Source organism: Podarcis cretensis (assembly GCF_951804945.1).
Source record: "Podarcis cretensis genome assembly, chromosome: 2".
Taxonomy (NCBI): domain Eukaryota; kingdom Metazoa; phylum Chordata; class Lepidosauria; order Squamata; family Lacertidae; genus Podarcis; species Podarcis cretensis.
Genome location: NC_137171.1, coordinates 56123576 through 56150823, shown reverse-complemented (window position 1 = coordinate 56150823; position 27248 = coordinate 56123576). Strand labels below are relative to the sequence as shown.

At 40.1% G+C, this 27248-nt stretch overlaps 1 protein-coding gene and 1 long non-coding RNA gene across 2 annotated transcripts; one reads left to right on the top strand and one right to left on the bottom strand.

Annotated features, from left to right (window-relative positions):
- Positions 1 to 510: 510 nt before the first annotated feature.
- On the top strand, positions 511 to 25047 carry HSPA4 (heat shock protein family A (Hsp70) member 4). The gene is made up of 19 exons (XM_079967939.1): positions 511 to 999; positions 7603 to 7660; positions 8612 to 8752; positions 8997 to 9119; positions 10522 to 10621; positions 11480 to 11613; positions 13549 to 13793; positions 15186 to 15262; positions 15865 to 16016; positions 16523 to 16629; positions 16935 to 17068; positions 17471 to 17652; positions 18688 to 18792; positions 19108 to 19260; positions 19406 to 19531; positions 19850 to 19957; positions 21185 to 21304; positions 21698 to 21859; positions 23067 to 25047. The coding sequence occupies exons 1-19, from the start codon at positions 893 to 895 to the stop codon at positions 23271 to 23273; spliced, it is 2541 nt and encodes an 846-aa protein (XP_079824065.1). The 5' UTR covers positions 511 to 892; the 3' UTR covers positions 23274 to 25047.
- On the bottom strand, positions 24596 to 26817 carry LOC307211419. The gene is made up of 2 exons (XR_013836439.1): positions 26699 to 26817; positions 24596 to 25675 (listed from the first exon to the last, which is right to left on the bottom strand). It is a non-coding gene; the product is annotated as an uncharacterized lncRNA (long non-coding RNA).
- Between the last annotated feature and the right edge of the window lie 431 nt (positions 26818 to 27248).

Sequence of the window (27248 nt, the reverse complement as noted above, 5' to 3'; positions counted from 1 at the left end):
AGAGTTCGGGGGAAGGTGTGAACTATGCTCCAATCAGCTACCAGTCAATTGACTGGTTGGTTGTTAGTTGCTTTGGGTTGCCTTGGGCAAGATAACACGACTAACAAATTACATAAACAAAATAATATACCGACTGAGAAGCTGCGATATATTGAGTTAGTTCGATAGACCACTGGGTCCATCTAGTTCAGTCCTGTCTACACTGAACTCCCCTGGTTTCAGGCAGAGGCGACACCAGGGATCGAACTCGGCACGCAAGAACCTTTTGCATACAAACCACAAGCCCCCACCGCCGAGCTACGGGGTCCGGGCGCGCCCCACCCCGCGCAGCGAGTGACGAACAGAGCGTGCGCAAGAGCTGCTTGGGGGAGGGGGCTTTCGGAGTGTCCTACCCCCTCCCGCCTGCCTTACCCTGGCTCCCTCCCACAGCAGCCGCTAGGGGGGCGGAGCCACAGAGCTTATAGACTACGTACGTGCGTGCGTTGCGTGTGAGAGCAGGACTGCGCGCGCACCGCGGGAACCCGCAGAAATGGGAATCTCGCGAGAAGCTTTCCCGCCTCCCCTTCCTCTGAACGGGACAGGATCTTTCGAGATCTCTCTCTCTCTTTCTCTCCCCGGCTGCCTCTTGTAGCGCCCGCCCTCCCTTCCCCCTCCTCGCGAGGAGGCAGCCACAGCCGCGCGCGCCGCTGCCGCCGCCACTCATTTAAAACTGCCGGAGCGGCCGCTCTGTGAAGCGAACCGAGAGGCTGAGGAGGAAGACGGGACCTGCCCCTGTCCTGCCTAGCCGGCCCTCGCGGCGAGCTTCCTCCCTTCCCTCGGGGGCCCCTCAGGCCGCCTTGTTCCGTCTCCGCCTTCGCCCCCTTTCGTCGCCTTCGCCCCCCTCAGGCTCAGCATGTCGGTGGTGGGCATCGACGTGGGCTTCCAGAGCTGCTATGTGGCCGTGGCCCGAGCGGGAGGCATCGAGACCATCGCCAACGAGTACAGCGACCGCTGCACCCCGTGAGTAACGGGGGGAGGGCGGGCGGGCGGGCGAGTGTCGGGGGGAAGGACGACGACGAATGGGGAGAAGGGCTTCCTGGGGGGGGGGCGGCGGCGTGGGTGAGGCTCCGGGGAGGGAAGCAGCGCAGTTGTGGCTAACTTGTCACGCCGGATCATCCCAAGGAGCCAAGTATGCGGGGCCTAGAGGAAAGGGCCGGCTCTCATCCAGATCCCCCTCCCCGCCCTCCTTTGTTGAGGTGGGAGAGTCTTTGCGACACCTTTTTTTTCCCCCGCAAAGAAAAAAGGGAAGAAAGCGGAGGCTGAAGGTTTAACCTATGAGTAAGAGTAAGACGAGCCCCTGCGCCGAGGAGGAGGAGGAGGAGGAGGAGGAGGAGGAAGTACCTTTCTTTTCCCCACCCCTCTCCTTCCCCACGTGCGTGCGCTCGGGGAGAAAGATGGTGCATTAATGGTTGGAGGCGTCCAGCCGGGGGAAGCTGCGCTACCGCTTTGCGCAGAGGGGGCCAACCGGGAGGAGGCGGGATCTCGTGCTCTTCGTTCGTGGGGTTGCAAAATGCAGCCCATGTCGAAGAGTCATTCTAGAAGAGGCATTCGTTGTTTGTTTCGGAAATATAGTTCTGTGTCGCTCCCATACTGTCCTTTGCTATTCTTGTGTGTCTGCTTTAAATACCTGAAACCATCTGTGAGTTGATAATTGACCTGCTTTCAGGTTTGTAAATTCTCGCCATAAGGATCGCTTTCTCAAATGGTATGTATATCTCTGCATGGTGCTGACTTGTGGGTCCTTCTGGTGTCAGCTGTGACAGCAGAAGCCAAAATTTCTGCCTATGTATTTGGGTGAAGAGCTGAGAGGCTTGTGTTAAAAACCACAACTAAAGCTCTCCCCAAAAAGGTGAGGCAGCAAAACACATGCATTATTGGGAAATAAAATTGCAAATATTGCTGAAGCCAGCAGTTCTCAGCTGGTATGAATTCTGAGTTTGCTTGTTTGGTCGCCTTCTCTTGTTGTATTTTTGGGATAGTTTTCTTATGCACCACACACCAACTTCTAAATTAAATAGCAGTATGACATTTTTATTGTGCTTTTTTATTGAAAACTCACCAAAGTGTCACATAGTTGTGGCAAGCTTGATTTTCAGAGTGGTCCCAATAAAGGTGTGTCCCATTATGGTATTTTAATCAACCAACATGGCTACCTTTCTTTTTATTGTCTGGTGAGCTTTGAATATCTCAACACCAACCATGGTCAAAAATGCCTGTGTTCCTTTGGGAGGAAGGGTAAGATATAAATTGATGCAGAATTCAGCAACCAGGTTGTTCACCGGGGCAAGACAGTTTGAGCATATTACACCAATCATGCCCCGACTTTACTGGCTGCCAGTGAGTTTCTGGGCCCAATTCAAAATGCTGGTTTTGACCTATAGAACCATAAATGGCTCAGGACAACAATACCTCAAAGACTGCCTCTCCCCATATGAATGGGTATGGATCCAGGGGTCATCATCGGAGGCGTTGTTCATTTGCCTCCCCCATGAGAAGTCCATTGGGTGATAACATGAGTACAGTGGCTCCCCTTTTGAGGAATGCTCTGCCGGGGGAAGTTCTTCTGGTGCCTTCATTATACAGCTTTAGGTTCCAAGCAAGAACATTCTTCTTCAACCAGGCCTTTTGCTGACATCCTATATCCTTGGAAGGTGTTGCTGGCAGCATTGGAAACGCCCATTGTTCTAGGTGCATTTTGTGACGGAATTTCATTAATGTGAGAAGTTTCTGAGCTCTGGGTGCAGTACTGAGCCTAAGATTTCAGATTAAAATTGCCACTGCTGGAACAAAAGAAGGACCTTTTTCTGCCTCCCCACTTCCAGCTACTCTCTGAGGACTGGAGAAGGGAACCTCATAAGAATATTAGGGGGGCAGGCAGGGGAAGTATGGTTTTGGTTTTTGCAGTCTTCAGATGAGGACTAGACCATGTGAAAAATGAAGATAAGATTTTAGCTGCAGTTCATTCATTATCAGCTTTGTAGTCTTGTTATATAAAAAGTGCCCCTAGACATTCTGTTGTGGCACCCATAACCTAGGTTAAGGTGCCATTTAGCTTTCATATCTCAGTTTCTAACACTGGTTGCTGGTTTGTTTTGTTTTTATGTATTTTATGTTTTTAAATAGGTCAGTATTAACCCTATATTGCAGATATTAGTTGTGAGTAAGTTAGTGAGAATTAACTTGCCTACATAGTAAGCCTGCAACTGAGGTGAATTTTGAAATTGTGACCGTGGCTCACATCAGCTCTTGGTACCAACGTTTTAGAACTTGCTAAAAATTGGTTTTTTATCCCATGGGAGGCCAGTTGTACATGGAAGCTAAACTTTCAGAATGTCAAATAGATTGTCTTAACTACAGTACTTAGTGAACCAGGAACAGGTATACAGGCAACTCCCTGTTGGTGCGGGGATTATGTTCTGAGTCACTACGTGTGTTAGCCAGGTAGCTATTGGCCACTTGCTACCAAGTGAAGATGCCTGGGTGCTATGGTGGCACATGACCTGACATCTCCACCATCTGGAGGTGCATTCCTAGGGATCATTGGAACTTGATAGTTTTCACACACTAATACCACATCCTGTAGAATTCTATCAGTTATAGTAATCTGCACAATCATAATAAATTTCAGGAACCAAAATGCTTTTTCTGTGCAGCCTGAGAGGGAGTAGTGAACAACATTATAGTTACAGTAATTTTTGTAGCTTGTCTTCACTTACCCCAGCCCACTACCCTGCTCACAGTTGTGAAGAACATTCATATGTTATAAATGGTCAGTATCATCATTGAGAAAAAGAGGTAGGAATAAGCCAATATTTATGTGGACTGTCCCTGGATAAAGTGACTTTTCTTCAAGTTTTCAAAGTTCTTAACCTAGCTCAAGGTTGTCATCTCAGCTAGCCAGATGTTTAACTGATAATCAATCAGTCAGTCCATCATTTGAAAATGCCCCCAGATGGCAACTAGACATTCCATTTTGGCAACTGTAACTTGGTTTAAGGAGCTATTTGGTGAGTTTTTAACGCTGCACCTGAGCCTCAAGTGACAGCAAAGGATCCAGGAGTACCCCAAGCTACGTACCCACTCCTTCAGAGGGGGCATAACCCCATCAAGAGCAGGTGACCTCAAATCCATCCGGTCTAGGAAACCACCTGCTAACAGTGCCTCAGTCTTACTGGGATTGAGCTTCAGTTTGTTGGTCTCATTGTAATGGAAATGATGTATCAAGGAACCTAAGAACTTTAAAAGTCTTGTATTCATTTACTTATTTCTGAGACTTGTATCCTATCATTCAGTGTCTGATATGTATTCTGAGGGTGGCATACAAAATAAATACAAGTAAGTTGCTATTAAGCCTTTCTAAAACTGGTTTTTGCAATTAAATTTTCACTTTCTGGTAATCTTTTGAATTCCTAACACTTAAATTGTGGTGAGGAATGGCCTAAATTTCAAGCAAAACAAGGAGAAAGACAATCCACATGCAATTTGCTTGAAACAAACTATTCTTAAAGTAGGGAAGAAAAGTTAACATCTGATATGTTGTGATTTATGAACAGTTGAGAGCAATATAGTGTTACCTTAGTTTCTGGGTGATGTCAATGCTTTTTTATGGTTTCTGTTTTTATTGCCTTTTATAGTGCACTTGAGGCACTGCTAATGTTGCATAGTTTATTTGAGTTTGCTACCAAGGTGGAGATTGCTGTCTGCCTGGAATTGCTGTTACCAAAATGATGGTGCTATGGCGCTATTTTCAAGAGCTAATTTGTGTTTAGGCACAATTTTATTCTAGGATCTCCTTTTGTGAGATACTGTATCCGTCTCAGAACACTACTTAAAGGGGTTTGGATGTGTCTCATTGTGTCTACATCAAACCCTCTGATCACAGTTTGCACGGTGGTCTCTGCGATTAGGGCTGTCGTTGTGTGTTACTAGACCCTTAGTAAGCTAGTAAAAAATGCTGTTTTTAATGGGCTTATTTACAAGGCTAATGTACTACAGGCTCCCCCCCCCCCCACTTTAGCATAATTGATTTGTGCAAGACCGCCTATATGCGCAGTGCCAGGAAATAATTAAATGATTTGATTCAAACCTTAAAATGGTGGAAGAGAGCTGGAGAGTTCTTATGGTGCATGAGGAGAACCCTTCCCGGAGCCCAAAGAGGACATCAGTGAGGACAGAGGAAGCCCCCAAAAGGAGGCACAGTGGGGCTTTGTTTACACTGCCCAGCCTCCCTTCCTAACAGCTGATGTGTGGGGTAGTGCAGCAGCATGGCCTCCCGCTGGCCCCAGAGCTTCAATTCCAGTTGTCGATATTTTTGGATACAGTATTTTTGGTATGGATTGAAGAGAGACAGATAGGGTTTTTAGAAGGTGCTCCCCATACAATTTCACTTATGCGTTTGGGGGCCTGGAATATAACCTCCACTAAGTGGGGTGTCGTCTGTATTTGTCTAGAAGAAACCTTTGCTCACCCTGTCCAGATGCAAGACTGGTGCATGTTTAATGTCATCATGGCCTTTGCTGTTAGTCTGACATTGTAGGTTTACCCTGAGAAACTGGTTGGTAGAGGAACTCATTTCTTTTGTAAATACTAGCATTAGTTTGTAAAACTTGACATGTACAGGAAAAGTATTTTGAATATGTTAGTAAATATGTAGTTATGAAGTAAAAATGGTTAGAAACATATTAACTAAAGTAATGTCATGAATACCAGGAAAAAAATTGCATGGGCTCAAAATGCATGTATACAGAACAGACCTTCTGTTTTACATCTAAAGGTTTTTTCCAACAATTATTGAGTCATGCAAGTTATAAATAAAAAGTGCTTTGTTTGCTTGGAACACGGGGGCAGTTCTGGCAAGTGAGGTGTATTCATAGCAATAAGTTGCATGGTTGTCTTTAAAATTGAGGACAAAACACCCTGCCAGTTTGGAAGAAGTTGTGCATAGGTTAGTTCAAAGGTGACATAAAATCAAATCTCATCAGATTTATCCATGACAACTGAGTTATTGTCAGCTCTTCCACCCACAGCCCACCTCCTACTGATCTAGTACAGAACACTGGATTTGTGTGTCCTGTCCTGTCCTGCTGTCTGCATTAAGCCAGATATAAATTGGGACAGGCCCATGAAATCCCAAGCCACTCCAGATATAGTGGCCTTGGCATGTATGTTGAAGTCCCCCAAGGCCAAAAGCCCCCAAGGCTTGGTCAGGGAGACTGTTATGCAGCAACATAGGTCGTATCCTTAACAGAATCTCAGTCCTGTTAACATATCCTTGCCTGTCACATCCACTGCCATAGCCATATTCTGCTTTGTATTACCTGTATAATTACTGTACGTGTCCTTGTAATGGCTTGATATTCATTTCCCTTTGAAATGAATCCCCAATTCAGTGGACCTAACTACTAACTTGATTTTGACTTTAAGAGCCAATCACTAAAATAGCATAAAAAACAATATAAATAAGTATGGTATTATTGTTCAAGAATGTGCAGATAGTGGCCTAAATGTTTACCTGTGAAAAGTGTTGTACCCTGGGAATCGCTCAATTGAACGATAAAAATAAATTTCCTTTATTTTGAATATTTGTATCATAATAAAGCTATATCTAGTTTAAGGGGGGTGAGTGGATTTACTATTCTGTAGCATTGAACATAGTATTATATTAAAATGCAATGTGTCAGTATCAAACAGTGTGTGTAAAATCAGGGTTTATTGCCTTAGTCTGATTGATATATTTTAGAGGGCCATTAATCTGTGTACTTGATAGTTTATAAACAACAGGCAGCACAGTCTTGCTATTTTGCAAAGTTATTTTTCAGTATTCTTGTGTTTTCAATGTTTGAAATAGTCTAATGAAGCAACATCTTTCTACGCAGGAACCAATAGTGTTGATATTATCTTGGCTTCACCAGATGGGGCTTTTCTGTCCCTGTTACTTCAGCGCTCCCCCAATCTTCAGGAATAGATTTTTTGGTAACCCTTGGGAATGGTGTGGGGGAATCCACCCTTGTGCAAACAGAAGGGGAATTTAGGTTCCAAACTGATAATGCAATGAATAATCCTTACAATACGCTTGCTTTAGCAGTAAAAGTTCATCCCTGAGAAAAAGGAGACAGTAACAGCTTAGAAGAAAGCTGTGGGTGGATTGTGTTAATATTTTAATTCAGAATAAAGGCATTCATAACAAGTAGATGTCAAGGAAATAAATAACTATCTGATTTTTAGAAGACATCTGAAGGCAGCCCTGTATCGGGAAGTTTTTATTGTTTGATGTTGTAGTATGTTTTGAAATATGCTGTGAGCTGCCAGAGTGGCTGAGGAAACCCAGCCAGATGGGTAGGGTATAAATAATAAAAATATTATTATTAGTAGCTGTATTCCATAGAAGTGATCTATTGGTGGCAATTTTAACTCTACCTAGCTGATAGAAAACCTCTCACAAAAGATCTGGTATTAAAGCAGATATTTCTAAATGGATCCCTTTGATTTTAATGTTTTCACATCAGGATAAATTGATTTATTTCATCCTGTGTTTTATAACGGAACATGTTCTTCTCATTTTAGGTCATGTATCTCCTTTGGACCCAAGAATCGTTCAATTGGAGCTGCAGCTAAAAGCCAAGTAAGGATTTTTTTTTGTATTTGGAAATAATTAGTAGAATCACCAATATAATAACTAGGACAGTAGTAAAAAAAAAACCCCCACACAAAAATACTGAAAGCAGAATTTCATAATGCAGTTTTATTAAATATTTTCTGCTGACTGTATTGATTTGACTTTTTAATGTGTGTGTGTATGCTGTATGCAATCTGTACTGTACTGTATAGCTGTGTTGCATGTCATGATAAACTGGCTGGGGCTGATGGAAGTTGGAGCCTAAAATACCTGGAGGACACCAGGTTGGTGAAGACTGATATACAAGATAAATTAAAGAATGTGCCTGCTCTTGTTAGGGCAGTGCTAGGGGCCAGAGTTGCTCTGGGAGATTAAGGAGTTATTGAGCCCTTTCCCCACTGAGAAACACTAGTTGTGGCTACTAACTTTTGGCAGATGATTTGGCCTGCTTTCTGAGCTAAAGCAGGAGAATGAGATCTCTGTGCTCACCAGTGCTGGAGCATAGTGCCCAGTTCTTTGATCAAACTGTACTAGAGAATTCAAATAGAATAAATCTCATTATTTTACTGATAGAAAGCTAATTGTAAATGTAAATTTCATGAGGAGCATGTTAATAGAATTATCAGGAATATGCACAGCTGTCAACTTTTCTCTTTTCTTGCGAGGAATCCTATTCAGAATAAGGGAATTTCCCTTTAAAAAAGGGAAATGTTGACAGCTATGAATGTGTAATGGTAGTATCTTTAATATGCCACTTCCAGTAGATTTTCAAATGGTTATTGCTGGCTTCTGATTGCTTTTGTGATATTCACCCCCCCCCCCCCCGGAAATTCACTTGTTGCTTTATATATAACATGAAAGAACAAATTAGCTATAAAGTATGATTCATCAGGAAGTATTAGAAATCTTCTATGTTACAAGATGAAACTAAACTTTTTTGGGTTGTTTTTTTAAAAGGTAATTTCAAATGCAAAGAATACAGTACAAGGTTTTAAAAGATTTCATGGCCGTGCATTTTCGGATCCCTTTGTTCAAGATGAAAAAGCAAAGCTTGCTTATGAACTTGTCCAGCTTCCCTCACACTCAGCTGGCATCAAGGTGAGTTGGAATGTATGTGTGCATTCAAACACTCATACAGATATGCACATTATAGTGCCCCCTCCACGCGGTGATGTTTGATAGAAGTAAAAACAGTAGAATCCTTTTGGAAAATATCGAAAAACAGATATGGATGTGGTTTACTTCCTTTAGATGTTATTCTGATCAACACTAGAAAAGCTTAGGGCTTTCTTGAATGTTGCAACATTAAAATGTGTTTGCTTTGTTTTATATTTCCACTAAGGTTATGTATATGGAAGAAGAACGAAATTTCACCATAGAGCAGATGACAGGAATGCTGCTCACTAAACTAAAAGAAACTGCAGAGAACGCGCTTAAGAAACCTGTAGTTGACTGTGTTGTATCTGTAAGTAGACAATATTTGCCTTAGTTTCTGTATGGATCTTTTGTAAATGGAAAGAGTATAATGGAATTTCAATCAAATTGAATGGGCACTTTGTCCCTCTGAATTTGGTTAACATGAAAATCTCCTAACTAGATTTTAATTCCTGTTATTTTAGGAATCTTTAGTTTTCTCTAAGTTGCAACCAGATTTCTTCATTCTACTTAAGAGTACAATTAGGCAAATATTTGATCTAGCAAACCATTGTTTAAGTTATCACATCTCCTCTAACATTATTAATAAGAGTTCATCTGAGACTCATCAGTGTTGGACAAGATGACTCACCTTCATTACGTAACAGTAATAGTAGGGGAAGGCGAGGTGTCATTTACAAGTTCACAATTGGTCTGCAGATATGGCAGGGGCAGTTGAATTTCAACTGGAGCTTCTGGGAAAGGCAAAGGAATAAAAATGCATTTTGTCCTTTCAAAGCTATGTGGAGGTAGAAGAAGAAGAAGAGTTTGGATTTGATATCCCGCCTTTCACTCCCTTTAAGGAGTCTCAAAGCAGCTAACATTCTCCTTTCTCTTCCTCCCCCACAACAAACACTCTGTGAGGTGAGTGGGGCTGAGAGACTTCAAAGAAGTGTGACTGGCACAAGGTCACCCAGCAGCTGCATGTGGAGGAGCGGAGACGCGAACCCGGTTCCCCAGATTACAAGACTACCGCTCTTAACCACTACACCACACTGGCTCTCTAGGTTTGCAGGCGCTCTGCTTTTCTGGTGTTAGGAGCTCCCAGCAAGGGCAGAGCCAAAGCTAGCCTTTAATTTTCCAGCTTAGAGCTGGAAGGGGGCTGTTATACTATGGTATTTACATACCCCAAGTTTAAGTTTGGAATTTCAGAAGTGCAGCATGTAGTCAAGTACAAAGCTTACATGGAAGGAGGGTCCTTGTCCAAATGTTTGGCTTCCAAGAGCTGCCAAACTCTGTGTAGGGAGTTTTTTTACTACAGGGTGAAGAAGCCAAACTCTGTGAACCTCTGCTTAATATTGCAGCTTCCGCCAATATTATTCTGGAAACCAGCCTGTGTGATTTCACCCTGTAGTAAAACAGAGAGTTGGTTTGGGGTAAGAGATGACTAGTGTTTTACTAATGAAAAATTATTATTATTTATTAATTTTGTATACTGTCCTTCATCTGAAGATCACAGGACAGTTCATAACATAAAAATACAGAGAACAGAAAATACAGAATAAAACAAACAAACCAATAACCCCCGCCCACAAACACATTATAATGTGTTGCTGTTACTGTAAACTGCAGTTTAGTTAAAAAATATGTATCCCAGAATTTGAAAAACTTTTTGTTAGACTTTGTTTTGGAAAATTAGTTGCTGTAAAAATATGCTTTTGTCTCTCTTTCAGGTTCCTTGTTTCTATACAGATGCAGAGCGGAGATCTGTGATGGATGCTACACAAATTGCTGGACTCAACTGCTTGCGATTAATTAATGAAACTACAGCAGGTGACTACTTAATTGTCATAAATACAGAGTGATGGCTGTTCCCATAAAGCTTAAATCATTCAGGTTCTTTTGTATTAGGTTTGAAGGGTTCACTTGCTTTATTGTTGGTGTTGAAGAGTGAAATCATTTCCAGACACTGGCTGAAAACTTTAATTTTTGACTTGGGGCTGGCTCACACATGAATGAACATCACTTGCTTACTCGACTTTTTATGGCTATTTCTGTAGAAAGGCTTTGAGTTGGCACTGGGTGAAATGAAAGTTCTGTCTGGTAATAAAGCTTTGATAGCTTATTCATACATGGTCATCACTTGATGACAGTCAATGCAAGGTGAGCATTCGTATGTGAACTTGTTCTCTGGATGCCCCAGAAACATGTAAGACATGCCTAGATTAAAAGGTTTGAGGAAAACAAATGCTTCTGTTTTGTAGTTTTATTTGGAACTTTGCAAAGCAATTAATATTAAGACTTGTTTGGTAAAAATAAAGAAGCATCCAGAATCCCAAGGAAATCTTTATGGAAGCATCTAATGAGTTTATAGGGTAAGGATGGGGAACCTGTTTCCCTCCAGATGTTTCTGGACTACAACTCCCCATCATCCATGACCATTGACCATACTTGCTGGGGTTTATGGGAGTTATAGTACAACAGTATTTGGAGGGCCACGGGTTCTCCACCTCTGTTATACAGTATAGCATTTGTGCTTTGATAGCTTAGCTTTCTAATAATTTGCAGCCATATAAAGTTTTATTTAATTGTTGCAGCTACATAACTGGGAAAAATCATTTTGTTTAAAAATAATGTATCTAGCTAGGAATTGAAATGTATTTCACTCATAGTGAACTGAATTCTCCCTAGTTGCTCTGGCATATGGGATCTATAAACAAGATCTGCCTTCATTAGAAGAGAAGCCAAGAAACGTCGTGTTTGTTGACATAGGCCATTCGGCATATCAAGTTTCAGTATGTGCATTCAACAAGGGAAAATTAAAGGTAAGTAAAGCTATGCACTTATTTTAATAATGGAATATATTGATTTTCTCGTATACAAAATGTTAGAGTCAAGAAGCATTGCTATGTCAAGATAACAAACTGGGTCATTAAATACATGTAATGTTCTAGTAGTTGCTGCTCTGTCATCACTTCTGCAAAAGAATACAAAAGTGTGATGGATCAGGCCAGTATTCCATCTAGTCCAGTATCTTTTTCTCATAGTGGACAAGCAGATACCTATGGGAAGCACAACAGCACTTTCCCCTCCTGCAGTTCCCAACAACTGGTATTCAGAAACATATGGTCTCCAGCAGTGGCATGTATTCTGCTTAAAAGAAAACTCATGAAAGGTGTTAAGTTTTTTTGTGGGGTTTTTTTGGTAGATAATGCATTCCCCACAGATGAAGTCAGTCCAGTTTTTTCACTGCGCCTCTTATGGTATCTCATCTTTCTTGTAAAGATGTCTGGATTGACTCCAGTGTCAGAAATGCACTGTTCGCACAGGCAGTCATAAAGTACTCCTGCTTCATTGCCTTGTCAGTACTCAAACCTTGTCAGAACTCAGTAGTGGTTCATATATAGAAGGCTATATATTCCTTCAGGGGTTCACCCATAAAAAATAACAGCTGATTGGATGCCTAACTTCTGTGCCTTCAGTGACTCACACATTTAGTTTAGCTATCATTTCGAAGAATGTTGGTTTTGAAAGGTCTCTGAGTCTGGGTGAAACTTGGATGCCTTCCCTGAAGAGGTTCTATGAAATAATGGTTGCCACATTAAATGTATGAATGGCAACTTGGAGTTGTATGCAGTGAAGCCATCACTCTTGAACAAGGACTTCCACTTGCACAATGAAACTTCTCCATCTCTTCTCTTCCCTCAAAATCTGTTCTGGGGGTTCCCCCAACTAACTGAAGCAGATTTGGTGGGGAGGAGAGGGAGGGGAAATTCCATTGTGCAATTGAAAGTCCTTGTGTGAGTGGGTTGACTTGGCTGAATATGACTTTGTGGTTGGCCAGGTTGCATGCTGACACAGACGGCATGGAAGTGGATAGGCTGGTGTAAAGCTTTCCACATGCTGGTAATTTTCTCTCACACCTGAGCGTCGTGTTAGTGGTCTGTAGATAGTAGGGATGTTGTATAACTCTGTAAACGTTCTGTGTTACAATAAATAATAACAATGTGATAGTTTGTAAACCAGGCACTGATTTGAGTGAAATGCCAGTTTGAGCTAATCAAATCATTAGTGATTTAGAATATTGAAAAGGTTTTCTATTGGGAATAGACCAGGAAGCCTAAAGGAAGAAGACAAGACCTTATATTCATACGCAACAGTAGCCGCAAGGCTATTGATTGCGAAAAACTGGAAAAGTGGTATTGTACTGACAAAAATAGAGTGGCTTGCTAAATTATTGGAGTACTACAATATATCCAAAACAATGGGAGAAATTGGAAGGATCTCAAAAGAGAAGATAGATAGGGATTGGAAGGTGTTTAAAAGATACTTGCAAAACCATATCGAAAAATCAGAACTCCTATTAGAATAAACAAGTTCTGTTTCAAACACTGAAATACTGAATAAGATGGATAACAATGTGTAATAGAAAAAGAAATATGAAATTAGGCTAAAGGTGTGTGAAAGAAAGTAATAGAAGTGGAAAGAAATTGCAATTGAGTAGATTGGAAGTCTAACACAAAGGTGGGGTGAGGGGTGGTGGATGGTGATGGGAAAATGAATTATTTGTGGGATTGAGTGTAAGTATGTTTGAACACTTTTAATGATTGTATGAAATGTATGTTTGTATGCTTGTATATCTGTAATATATGTGGATTAATGATGAACTATTTTAACAATAAAATTAAAAAAATAAAAATAAAATAAAATTGAAAAGTAATCTTATTTAACTGAGATACTTTATGCCTTCTCTTGTAAAGGTTCTTGCAACAGCATTTGACACAGTACTTGGTGGCAGGAAATTTGATGAAGTATTAGTAAATTATTTTTGTGAAGAATTTGGGAAGAAATATAAACTAGACATAAAGTCCAAAATTCGTCCACTGTTGAGATTATCTCAGGAATGTGAGAAACTGAAGAAGTTGATGAGTGCAAATGCTTCTGATCTACCACTGAACATAGAATGCTTCATGAATGATATTGATGTCTCTGGAACTATGAACAGGTAACCTATTTTAATTCAGTGTATTCATTTTTTAATCATATGAATTCTGAATGTCTCTGAATGTCTTTCATAGCTAAACCAATAAAATTGCTACTAGCCAGATGGGCAGGGTATAAATAAATTATTAGTATTAGTATTTATTTATTTACATATAGCAAGATGTGACCCCCCCCCATCCCAACAATGTACTTGGGGATATCACTAATTCAGTGCTTAGATTACCTAAAACAATAGAAACTCATTCCATATTATAGATTTAAGATAATAGAAAGAGGAATGTTTGCCACAACCTGTTTTCATCATGGTCAAATATGTTGGATGCAGCTCTCTAACCCTTTACTAGAACTCAAAATAATAATAATATTAATAGTAATAATCTCAAAAGAGGAGGCGGTTGCTGAATGCAGACTTAGATAGCATTTTTTTCCAAGAATAACAAAATTTATAATTCACTAACAAGTGCAACTATGAAAGAAAATCTGCGTAAAATGAGCTTAACACCACAAAAATTTCTGTAAAGTATATGCTGGGTGTGAGGATAAATGTTAAAGGTGTCGATCACCAAAGGGAGATATGAACCACATTTCGTGGTTATAGCCAGTGATAGACACTTTTGGGGGAAGGAACTGATGAATCTCACACATGACCCTTGATATACACTTGGACCTTTTGACAATTTTCTTCCATTATTTAGGTGATAAACTTAAGCAGAAGAGTTAGTTTGGAGCTAAATGATTAATTAGTATAAATTGATTTATGGTGTGTGTGTGTATATATATATATAATGTGAATTATATATTTGTAGTGTTACAATTTAGTAGAATCCTGTACAATAAAAATAAATACAGGATAATATCCAATGCTGGTAATAGTAAGAAAAAAGCGTTATTGGAATCAGTAGATTTAAATAACTTAAGATAATTGATTTCAGTAAGTGGGTGTACTTGAATATGACATACCATACTGTCTCAAATATAAGCCACACTTTCCCCCCAAATTCCGACCATGAGAAGTTAAAGTGCAGCTTATATTTGCAACCTTGCAGTATGCAACCAGGAGCGTGACTCTTCCCCCCATGCAGCCAGGAGCAGCGAGGAAGGGATATTTGGTTTTTATATATATTTTTTTCTTTTTCTTTTCTCCCCTCCAATTTTAAAGGTGTGGCTTATATTCAGGTGCGGCTCATATTTGGGCCAGTACGGTAATCAATCCCCAATAACTGTAAAATTCTTAACATTGCTGCTACTTCTAAATACACGTGGTGTCTGTACCCCTTGAAAGTGCAACTTCGTAAATTTTGGAGAGGCAGGACTTAAGAGGCTGCAGGAAACAACTCTGTTTTATTTTCTGCTTTGTTTTAAAGTATATTTTCATATTTTAACTCATCCACAGGAGCAAATTCTTAGAGATGTGTGATGACCTCTTGGCTAGAGTTGAACCACCACTTCGCAGTGTTTTGGAGCAAGCTAGTAAGTGCCACTTTAGCTCAAAGATTAAAATAAACAGGAAAAGATTACACAGAGTAGTATAATATATGGAGGATTGGTACATTGAGTATTCTATAATAAAAGCAGTAATCTTTGTTTTAGGTGTCTTGTTAGCTTTTTTACTAGGCTGGCTTTGTAGAAAACTAATAATAGAAAACTAATAATACATATATTAAGTATTTTTTTTGTTTATAAGATTATTTTAGGTTAGAACAAGAGTTAAACTTAATATAGACGAATTGTTCTTCCTCTGAACTGTTGGAACAATAACTATCTTAGCCATGAAGATGCTTTAATTAGCCATGAAGTCCACTTTCATTGGCAACTGCTGTCCAGTTTACAGTAAATGAACAGAGACTTTCTTGGTGCTAATGAGTGGATCCAGCTGGGATGTTTCAGAGGTGTTCATCTTCCACTAGGGAACCTATTTTCTTTGGAGAGACAGTAAAGTTAACTTGATTTGTGTGTACCAAGTATAGCTGCAATTTCAAAATGCACTTGTAACTCACATTTCATCTGGTCAGATTCTTCCAGCTCAAATAAGTTCAGACTTTGAATGTCTCAAGTGTCTTTTCTCTTTACAGAGTTAAAGAAGGAGGATATCTATGCAGTAGAAATAGTAGGAGGGTCTACAAGAATACCTGCTATAAAAGAGCGTGTCAGTAAATTTTTTGGTAAAGAGGTCAGTACAACTCTGAATGCTGATGAAGCTGTCACCCGAGGCGCTGCCCTGCAGGTAAGAGCCACTGTTGGAATATTGTAGACCTTTATCCTAGTTTCTTGAATGTTGAGACCTCTGGGTATAGGGCAGCATATAAATAATAGTAATAATAATAATGTTGGAAAAAATATTACACATTTAATTGAAAGGCAATACATTTATTTCCTACCTCATCAAGTGTGTTGTGTGTGTGGTTTGTTTTTAAAGGATGTGCTGCTCAGGACACTCTACATGCTTTTTTTTTGCAGCTGAAATCAGGCAACTTTTTTGGTTTTTCTAAAAATCCAATGTATCTTAATAGTTAGACTAAGTTTTTGGGAATGCAATACAAATAGAATCTACTTGAAAGTTATTTTGAAATCCTAGCTTAAAGAGGTCTACTGAACCACAATAGCAGATAGACATTGTCAAATCAAATTATATGGGGGGGGGCGGTTAAGAAACCATCAGTGCTTTTATATTACAGCTGACCTGTACTTTAATATTGCCCAACTTATTTTAATGTTTTTTCCCCTTTTCAGTGTGCTATTCTATCCCCAGCTTTTAAAGTGAGAGAGTTTTCTATCACAGATTTAGTGCCATATCCTATTTCTTTGAAATGGAATTCCCCAGCAGAAGAAGGATTAAGGTAAATATTTAACACTTTAAAGTGCTTCTGAAGGACTAGCTACCACTGAGTCATACCTAATTTTATACTATTTTATGTAGATGTGCATATGGAATATTTGAATACAAAAACTTCAATCTCAGTTGTTTGGCTTATAATGAAACATGCAATAAATTTATTATAAATTGCTGTGATTGTTGTAGGATATAGCACATACGTTTTCTGGGTCCACTAAACATAGCTGCTCCTGTCTGAAATGGCAGGGTAGCATGTTCTTAAATAGATTATATAAAGATGTACACTCAAAATAACCTCCCTTCCTATAGTGATTGTGAAGTCTTCCCAAAGAATCATGCTGCACCATTTTCCAAGGTCTTGACATTCTACAGAAAAGAACCTTTCACGCTGGAAGCTTACTATAGTTGTCCTAAGGAATTGCCTTACCCAAATCCTGCCATAGGTATGTATGCATAAGAAAGTAATGTTGACTTTGTAATATTACTGGAGTGAGAACGTAATTGCCAGTTTCCCTCTAGTTCTGTTGGTGAGATTCTTTTAGTATTACTGCAGCTTTCATTGTGCTTAGGATTTGAATGTGTAAAAACGGGGAACTAATGTAAATATTAATTTGGTGTAAAGATGCCTACTAAATGGAAAGGCAAAAGCTATGTAAAGATGAGTTTTGGAACCAGTTTTGTACTCTGTTGGAGATGGGTAGGTGTTGAGTACATGCCAAGCTTCTCACTCAAATCACAAAATGTTTTGCTACTATTATAATAGAACCAAATGCTTGCTGCTAAGAACCACCTTAAAATTACTGAATTTACTTATAATAAAGTTACTGTCTTATTTTCCTGTTTAGCTCAATTTTTAGTTCAGAAGGTAATTCCCCAGAAGGATGGAACCAGTTCAAAAGTTAAAGTTAAAGTCCGAGTAAACATCCATGGCATTTTCAGTGTTTCAAGTGCATCACTTGTAGAAGTTCATAAATCTGAAGAAAGCGAAGAGCCTATGGAAACAGATCAGCATGCAAAAGAGGAAGAGGTAACTTCTCTTCATTGTCATATGCCCTTGTTAGCCTAGCTTTTAGCAGTACAGTCGTACCTCTGCTTACGTATCCCTCTGCTTACATAAACTTTGGGATACGTAAGCAGCAAACCCGGGTTTTTGGCGCATGCGCAGAAGCAGTCCCTCCAGTTGCGGAAACCTCAGGATCCAACCAGAGCTCCAGAACGGATCCTGTCCGCAACTGGAGATACCACTGTATCTTACCACTGATACTGGTTGTCCAGAATAATGAACTTTGCAAACACAGGATTTGAAACATTCCTTTAACAAGGAACGCTGAAGTTGCTGACAATTAACTTTGACTGCATCTTCACATGTTGAGTGAAATAGACCATGCAAAAAAATTCTTTAATGCAGCTGTCCCAACAACATAAATACATTTAGGTAAATATATAGGCAACTAGAATGTACCCACAGGGATGAGGAACCTGTGGCCCTCCAGATGTTGCTGGAGTGCAGCTCTAATCATCTCTAACCATTGGTGCTGATGGGAATTGGAGTCCAGTTAAGGCCCATGTTATCCCCATCCCTGGTGTACATTTTTTTTTAATAAAAAAACCCCTCAAGTTACTTGTAAATAGAAAATAGGCTTTTGAACCTTTTAAGCTAAGCAGCAATCTGGATTTCTATAGTCACAGCCTCCTCTTTGGCATGTCTCCCTTCCTCCAGCTCCAAAACTCTTTAAAAGCCAGAAGAACATATGTTATTCTCAAACATATTGTGCTCTTGCTGAACATTACTGTTAGGGGTATGTGCTGCCTCTGAACTTTAAAGCGCTTAGAGAATTTGCTGAGAGAGGACTTTGACAAGTGAGAGAGCCTTTGCAGTATGAGAAGTGAGTTCCTCACTTTGCTCTGAAATTGAGAGCTTTCCTGTCTTCCTTTAGTAGTGGAAGTGTAGAAAGAAATGCACTACAAGGACATGGAAGAAATTCAATTGACTTTCTGTCAGTCAAATTTAGTAAGATCTGTTTCCTTGATCTATATTCAAAGCTTTATTCACTAATTTCAGAAGATGCAAGTAGACCAGGAAGAACAACAGAAGGAGCAACAGAAGACTGAGGAACACCAGCAACAAGCACAAGCTGAAAACAAGACTGAGGCTGAAGAAATGGAGGTAAAAACTGTGTGTTAAACTAAAATGTGTTGACCAATAGCCTCCCTATCTTTGTGAGAAAGTTAGAACATATGCTAGACTAAACAGGCATTTTTCTCTCTTTACATATTACTTCAATTATAAAAATACTTGACAGGACACAGGTAGCCAGTGGGACTTGATTAACAATGATTTGTTTTAGTGTTGAGTTCTTAGTGAGAATGCTGGTGCCCAACATAGAAAAGCTTCAATAAATAGAACTTGAAACAAATGTCTAGAAGCCACAATTGATTTCTCACAGTTTCTTTTTCTGTTTTGAATTCTGTTTTAATGCAGACAACTCAAACTGGATCAAAAGAGAAGAAAACAGATCAACCTCCTCAGGCTAAAAAAGCCAAAGTAAAGACTACGACCGTTGACCTTCCTATTGAGAATCAGTTGGTGTGGCAGATAGGAAAGGATATGTTGAACTTATTTATTGAGAATGAGGTAAGCACTAATGGCAGTGGAGAAAAGTTTTTTACAAACTACTGGTGGTTGATGCTGAGGTGAGGGGATCATGTAATAAATCACAAAGGCACAAAGTAACCTTATTTTAATTGAAACGAAAATGTAATAAATATGTTTCTGACAGGGCAAAATGATCATGCAAGATAAACTGGAGAAGGAACGGAATGATGCCAAGAATGCTGTGGAGGAATATGTTTATGAAATGAGAGACAAACTCTGTGGCGTGTATGAGAAATTTGTTAGTGAAGAGGTAAGTGCTTCTAAAAACAAGTGCTATGAAAGTTAGGATCTGACCTGTTCATGCAGTATCAGCATTGGTGGCTTACATAGTCCACTAATCAGAGAACTTTCTCTAAATCATTTATGGGCAACCTCTGCCATATTGGCTTAGTTTTCCCCAGCATAGGTCCTAATTTGGCCTATGAGGTGGTTCCACCAAGTTATGCCTACCTGCTACATACAGGATGTCATGTGAGCTGAAGATTCATGTCACTTTAGTTAAGCTGAAATGCATTGTTCGTTAAAAAAAAAGTACCCACAATTTGCTTTATTTACATTTTTTCCCTAGGATCGTAATAGTTTCACTCTCAAGTTGGAAGACACAGAAAACTGGCTATATGAAGAGGGTGAAGACCAGTCAAAACAGGTTTACATTGATAAATTGACAGAATTGAAAGTAAGTGGGACTTCAAAAACTGTCAAACTTGACTTAACACCAGAAAAGCAGAGCGCCTGCAAACCTAGAGAGCCAGTGTGGTGTAGTGGTTAAGAGCGGTAGTCTCGTAATCTGGGGAACCGGGTTCGCGTCTCTGCTCCTCCACTTGCAGCTGCTGGGTGACCTTGGGCCAGTTACACTTCTTTGAAGTCTCTCAGCGCCACTCACCTCACAGAGTGTTTGTTGTGGGGGAGGAAGGGAAAGAAGAATGTTAGCCGCTTTGAGACTCCTTAAAGGGAGTGAAAGGCGGGATATCAAATCCAAACTCTTCTTCTTAGCTGAAACCTGGCATACAAGCGTCTATCTGCAATACATGAATGTTGCTTGTGCATTGTAATTACCGTGGGAAAACATTCTGGCAGCTGGGGTGGAGAGTGAACTAGCTGTGCTAGGATTATACAGGCTTATCCAGGTTGGCCAGATTGTATACAGCATCCCTCCCAGCATTTTAGGAGGGCAGTTCAGGGTACCCCTTCCTCCCCTGCTCCCACCCCACCTACCTTTCTCCAGTCGCCATCCTCTGCAGCACCCATCCTGTGCCATGTTGGCAGAAGCACTGCAGGCCTGGCCGACCTTCCGGCAGGCCACACCCAGCCTGCACTGCATCTCTTGATACGACGCAGATCCAAGCACCCATCTTGGGATTGGGAACAGAAGCCAGGGCGGCTTCTGCCAATCCGTCATGTGCCAAATAAATCGGGACACTTGAGGGGTCTGATACAGTAAACCTGCAACTTACACACATTTAACATGTGTGCATTTAGCTTTGTGTGCATGGTGAAAGACACAAGGTTAGATTCAGTGAGTGGAGTTTTGGGGAAAATGACATTAGCAATCCCACCCACAATTGAACCCAGTGTGTTTTGTCTATATGCGATTTTGGCTTTAAGCACAATCTGCAGAACATAACCCCTGGGTAAGTTGCAGGCTTACTGTATAAATGTTAACTTTAACATGTAAATTATGCACTTGTAAAGCAATCACAACAAGCATCTTGAATCACCAGCTTTCCTTAGAAGATATTATATTTAGAGCTTTTTTTCTGGGTTGCTACTACAGTTCTCTGCAGTCAAGACATAAGTTGCTTTTGAAATTAATATGCTTTGTCTGTCTTCAGTCCAAGTGTAACTCATCTTACAAGTGTGGTTCAGATCAATAACTGTCTTGGTAAACTTCTCTTCAATTCAGGCTGTGGGACAGCCTATTCAGGCACGATTTCAAGAATCTGAAGAAAGACCAAAAGCCTTTGAAGAACTTGGAAAACAAATCCAACTCTACATGAAAGCTGTTCTTGCTTTTAAAGCAAAGGTATCTTTATCTTTTATATGACAAGTTAGTATTTCAAAATTGTCTTAAATATTTTCAGTAGTAAACTTTAAGGCAGAAATCCTTTTTCCTTTTCAGGGCCTTACAGGATAAATTTTCAGGTGATGGTTGCTATGCTTGAAAATTGTAGTCTCTTCCCATAGCAAACAAGCAGATTTTACTGCTTATCCTCCCTCTTAACTTGATATGTTTTAATCAGTAGAGCATGATATAGTGCTCTTCTGTTAAGTTTATTTGTTTAGTAGACCACCAGGCTTCATTCATTCAGATTATTTCGTCAGACTGAGGCTAAAGTTTTTTTTATGATTTACCAAAAGGAGGAAGTGTAGAATAGCATTACTCTACAAAGTCACATTTCACTACTAAAAATTTTAGGATGAACAGTACGACCACTTAGATCCTGCAGAAGTGGCCAAAGTGGAGAAGAGTGCAAATGATGCAATGGAATGGATGAACAACAAACTCAATCTTCAGAACAAGCGAAGCCTGTCTTTGGACCCTGTTATTACAGCTAAGGAAATTGAAGCAAAAACAAAAGTAAGTAATAATTTTGAAACTGCAGGGGAATGATGAAGTTAAGAACCTACGGAGCTGCCGTCTTATATGAAATCAGATCATTGGTCCCGTTTAGCTCAGAACTGTCTGTACACAGATTCTCTCAAGCATTTTGGACAGCAGTATTTCCCAACTTTACCTGGAGAAGCTGGAGCATTTGATATGCAAAGCAGGTTCTTTACCACTGAGCTACAGTCACTCCCCATAAATTGAGTTAAACTAGTGTTGCACAGTGCCTTTAATTAGTATATTAATATTCTTGAATTTTCTACAACTGAGAGAATTGCATAAGTTATTGTACATTCTGATTCAGTTGGTCCATTCACATATATTTTCCAACTGTTTTCTTAACCTTATGTTATGCAGTGGCGTAGCGTGGGTTGTCAGCACCCGGGGCAAGGCAAGTAATTTGCGCCCCCTAACCCGTGGATTTGCGCCCCCTAACCCGTGGATTTGCCCTAACCCCAGATGTTGCACCCGGTGCGGCCGGCCCCCCCTGCACCCCCCATGCTACGCCACTGATGTTATGGTTTATTTATTGACCACTTTTTGTCTCAAAGGCCTCCAAAGCGGTGAACAATGTATTAATTCATATCCTGCCCACTGCAAACATACAGCTGCTCCAGCTTCTCACCTAGGAGCAAGCCGACACACAACTATGTTATTATTTAACAAATTCATAAACTGCTTCAGAGCATGAAGTCATCATTGTAGAAGATAAAAACGGAATAAAGCACAAAACCACAAGCTCTAAAAGCAATAAAAAGTATAACGATCTAAAAACAATAAAACTTTCTCTGCAGACATACAATTAATAATCTGTAAAAGAAACCACTCACCCACATGGCTCCCTCACACTTCTCCCACCCCAAAGGAGGCACCCAAAGCTGGTGGTGACCAGCTGCCAATTGTGACCTCAAAAAACTAGGCTTCCCTGCCTTCCTGCCCCCCCCCCCAAAAAAAGATGTATTGCTGTGGAAAGTTGTTGGGTATCACTGGCAGTTTGCTGGCAAAACCTTCCAGCCACTTCAGGCTGTTTTTCTCCAGGTACTGCAGAAAGAGGCTAGGGAAGTTAATGTTGGTATCTAGCTGCCAGCCATGGTCCTGCTACTGCTACATTTTGGAGAGCAACCTTAACATAACTTTACTTAATTTCCTGGTGTGATGTGCTCTGGTTCTTTCATTTTAGGAACTGATCAGTATGTGTAATCCTATAATCAACAAACCTAAACCCAAGGTGGAACTTCCAAAAGAGGATCAAAAGCCAGCAGAACAGAATGGTCCAGTAGAAGGCCAGGGGGATGGCTTCGGAGCGTCTCAGACTACAGAACAGAGTACTGATTCAACAGCCCAAACATCTACAGAAAAGAAACTTCCTGAAATGGACATTGATTGAATCGCAGTTCCTTGTTTATATTAGAAACTACAATAAAGCTTTAAGTTTGTCAACTTTATTATGTTCTGAGTATAAACGGGGAGCCAATTGAGAGCTGCAGCTTCTCACACTAACTCTTTTTAGATCAGATTGGTCAGTATAAAGCATCTTGACTCTTGAGTAGTTTAATTATTCGGTCAGATAGGTTCTTTCTTTTGCCATGTCTTTAAAAGCCCACCAGTAACCACTTAGATTTGCAAAAACAGTCACAGGTGATCATTTTAAAAGCGTGAGGATAACAGGAAGATAATTTTGTTCTAATCTGCCACTAGGTTTCTATTGTGAATTGCAGCAGCTGCATTTATAAGTATTGATAGACAAGTTCCAGGAGTGTTTGCAGTTCTGGTTTTATTGCACAAGAGTAATATAGCAAAATACAAGTTTGTGATCTGTCTACAATTACAGAGGCAATAATGGCATGTTTCCTAGCTGGAAGTATAATTCATTTCACATTGTGCCATTGATAAGTTATGTGAGGTATATGGCGCCATGGATCAGATTACATGTTTGTGCTAAATTCAAAGAATTGAAAAGGCTGGAGTGTTTTTTCCAGTTCATGTCCGCACTCCATTGTTGTTGTCCTGGGCATTGTATCGGATTGTTTATCTGATACGCAGAGTAGCAAATATATACCTAAACCTGCTATTAGATATGCAAAAATGTATACTCATGGTAAAGTCGCCCCAGCTATATGAAATGCTGTATAAATTTCTGTCTCTAGTTGAAGTAGTTGCTTATGCGGGGGGAAAGATGATACTGCTTGCTGTCCACACTTCTGGATAATTCTGATTGTTAACCTTGAAGAGGATATTTGCTTCCTTCATTTTGGAAGTGCTTAGCTTTATCTTCTGGGCAAAACAAGAAGTCTGACAGTTTCTCTCATGTGCTCCTCTACACTTTGGCTGTTTTGCTTCTAGTATTGATAATTGTCATATAAACTTGTATGTGTTGAAATAGGAATGGATACATCCATACACATTGCAAGAAATAAATGCACTGGATTGTACTGGATTTTTTTAAACCCATTTATTGGTGAAAGACACAGGTTGGATTCAGCAATCTGCCAACAAAAGGGGGTGAGCGGAAGCCCACTTTTCTGTTCTCCTGAAGTTCGGAGAATCCTGATAAGTGGTGTAGGGGGTATTGCAGAAAAGTGAGCAGGTGCAGGGTCCTTTGGTCCTCTAGGAGGGGGAGATAATTTTGGTAAGCTGTAGGGACTGGCAACAGGAGGCAGGGGAAGAAATGTCAGCTTCTGCTTGCCTCCCTCTATTGCCAAATCTCTCTTTTAATCTCAAGAAATCTATGAGTTGAGTCCAGTCTTTTTGCAAATAGCTTCTTGTAAAGCAAGAAAACACTACCACACAACTGAGGTGGATTGTTTTAAGAAAGTAACGTTCTTTCATCAGTTAAGTCATACCTTAAAATCACACATGGATCAAACAATCGGTTCCGTTAGTTTAGACTAAACTGGTACTCTGCTACAGCAAAGTATTGTGTGCTAGTATCAGTGGTTCTTTAACATGCAGAAGTCCATTTTTTACCTCTGGAAATATCCAACTTTTAGTTAAGACAAAAATCATTGATTATGGGCTTAGAGAAGACTCCAGAGATCACCTTGAGTCTAAATGGCAACTCAGAATATTATTGCTGTTTTTTTCTACCTGTTCATCAACTGCTGCCTGTAAAATTGACTGGGCAACCCTTCTACTGAAATAAAAGATTTAGGTCTATGATGCCCCATTGTTTCGTCAGCTTTTATTTCATCGGGCGGGGAATAGTGCAAGTTTCCTTAAATCTGAAAAAAAAAAACCATTTGCTTTTCACTGTGCATGAAACGATGAAATCAGTACTGCTGTACATCTATACAAATATTTAATCTTACCATATTTATGTATGGGCTTGTATGTAACATTAGAGCTAAATAGGGTGTGTTCTTCCCAAGTGTTTCAGAAATTTGGAAAGGGTGAGAGAGGTAGAACCAAACTGGAATGAAGGGGAATATTTAATGTGGGAAAAGACAACATACGCAAGGGAAGAAAAAGGTGGGAGTATAAACATACAAGGTGCTGGTAAAAGGAATGGGAAGTCATGGGGAAATAGCTGATATACAAGGTTGCAGCAATAGAATAAAGCATCTTAAGGTGTAAAGGTTTGCTTAGGAACAGTATGCTGCTTTCAGCATGTTGTTTAAGAAGGCAAAAGGAGCAAAAAAAGGGGGGGTTCCTCTTTATTTCAGAAATGTTTTTAGGTGCAGGGTTAATATTTTTCTCCGTGATCCAGTAAAATTCTGGTGGTGAGAATCCTGAGGTCACGAGGTTTACAGTAATCCAATGGCAAAAGTTTCCTGCAGTCAGCTGCTTCTGCTATGGAGAAATAGTACTAACTGAAATTACATCTCTTTTCACAGATCCTTTCACAGATCCATTATTTCCACCTTTTCAGTAGTATTCATTTCATTACAACTACTGTATGCATCTGGTGTTTTGATACCCTTATAATCATCTGTGGAGAAAAATGTTAATCTTGAACAACAACGAAAACTACGATGCAGTTGTATCCTGCACTAGATAACCTGACAATATTATATGTCCCATTTTGCAGAGAGAAGCAGGACAGCTGTGTGAATGTTGCACCATGTTTTATACTAACTAGCCTTCTAAAGATGTGTGTGCGTTGAGGTTGATACATGCCTAATGCTCTGAGTACACCTATTACATGATAAGCAGACTATTCCCACTGAAATTAATAGACCTGTTAGTCATGTCCATTAATATCATTGAATATTCTCTGAGTAAGGCTAATGGACAGAAGCCACTGAAATCAGTGGACCATTTCAATAGATCTATAATATCAGCATATCTTTCCAGGGACTGTCTCAGAATTATAGAAGCTGTCTCTGTTTCTGATGTGATCCCAGAATGTCGGTGTTTTCCTTTTTCCTCCTTCATATATCGGGAGAACAATTAAAAGTGTGTAGGTGCAAAACTAGGTCCTGTTTATCCTGAAATTAAAATCCCTGTGCCAAATTAAATAAATTGTGAAGCTGGCATACAAAGCCTTCCTATAATTTTGAGGAAAAGGTTACCAATCCACTTTAAATTCTTTAATTGCAATGCTTCAGCAGCCAGCCGTTTCTCTGGAAACACACGGAGTGTTTATTCCTTTACTGTAAATGGAGTCTTACACTGTCTAAACTCAGAAATAAGTGCCACTGTTTTCAATGGTGCTTATTCACAGGTAACTGGGTCAAGACCAGGCAACCTTACACTGCACTCTGAAGCATTTTTACTTAGAACTAAGTCACACTAAGTTCAATCGGATTTACTTTCTGGTCAGTCTCAGTTTCTATTATTACTAATATTAATAATAATTACACTATATCTCACCTCTTCCCCTGTCAGGGACTCAAGGCAGCTTACAGCTAAAAGTTTTATTTCATTCCATTCATCTGTGAAGATGTTGCACACGATCCCTTCCCTCGCACATTTTTTTCTTTACAACAACCTGTGAGGTAGGTGAGGCAGAGCCACCAATGTCAATGTGCATATGACGTCTTATGTGTGCAGGCGATCAAACGCACGAGAAGCTTCCTGATGGAGAATAGGATGTCCCTATTTTCATCAGAGAAATGTTGGGAGGGTATGTGGTATCGCCCTGAGATTAATAACAGTGTAGACTGCAATGCTAACCCCACTTGCTAGTAGGGTGTAAGCCGTACCGAATTCAAAAGGAATGACTTAAGCACCACTTAAACGTGCTTACGATGCCACGATCGCACCTTTCAGCAAACTCTCTCGCCTATTCAACTGTTTTGTTGGCGAAACGCAACGTCACAGACCCGGATCTCCATGTCGCGCTGTAATCACACACTGCTGCCAAGATGCAGCAGAGTCAAACTACACACCCAAAAAGATACACAGGTTATTTACAAGTTAA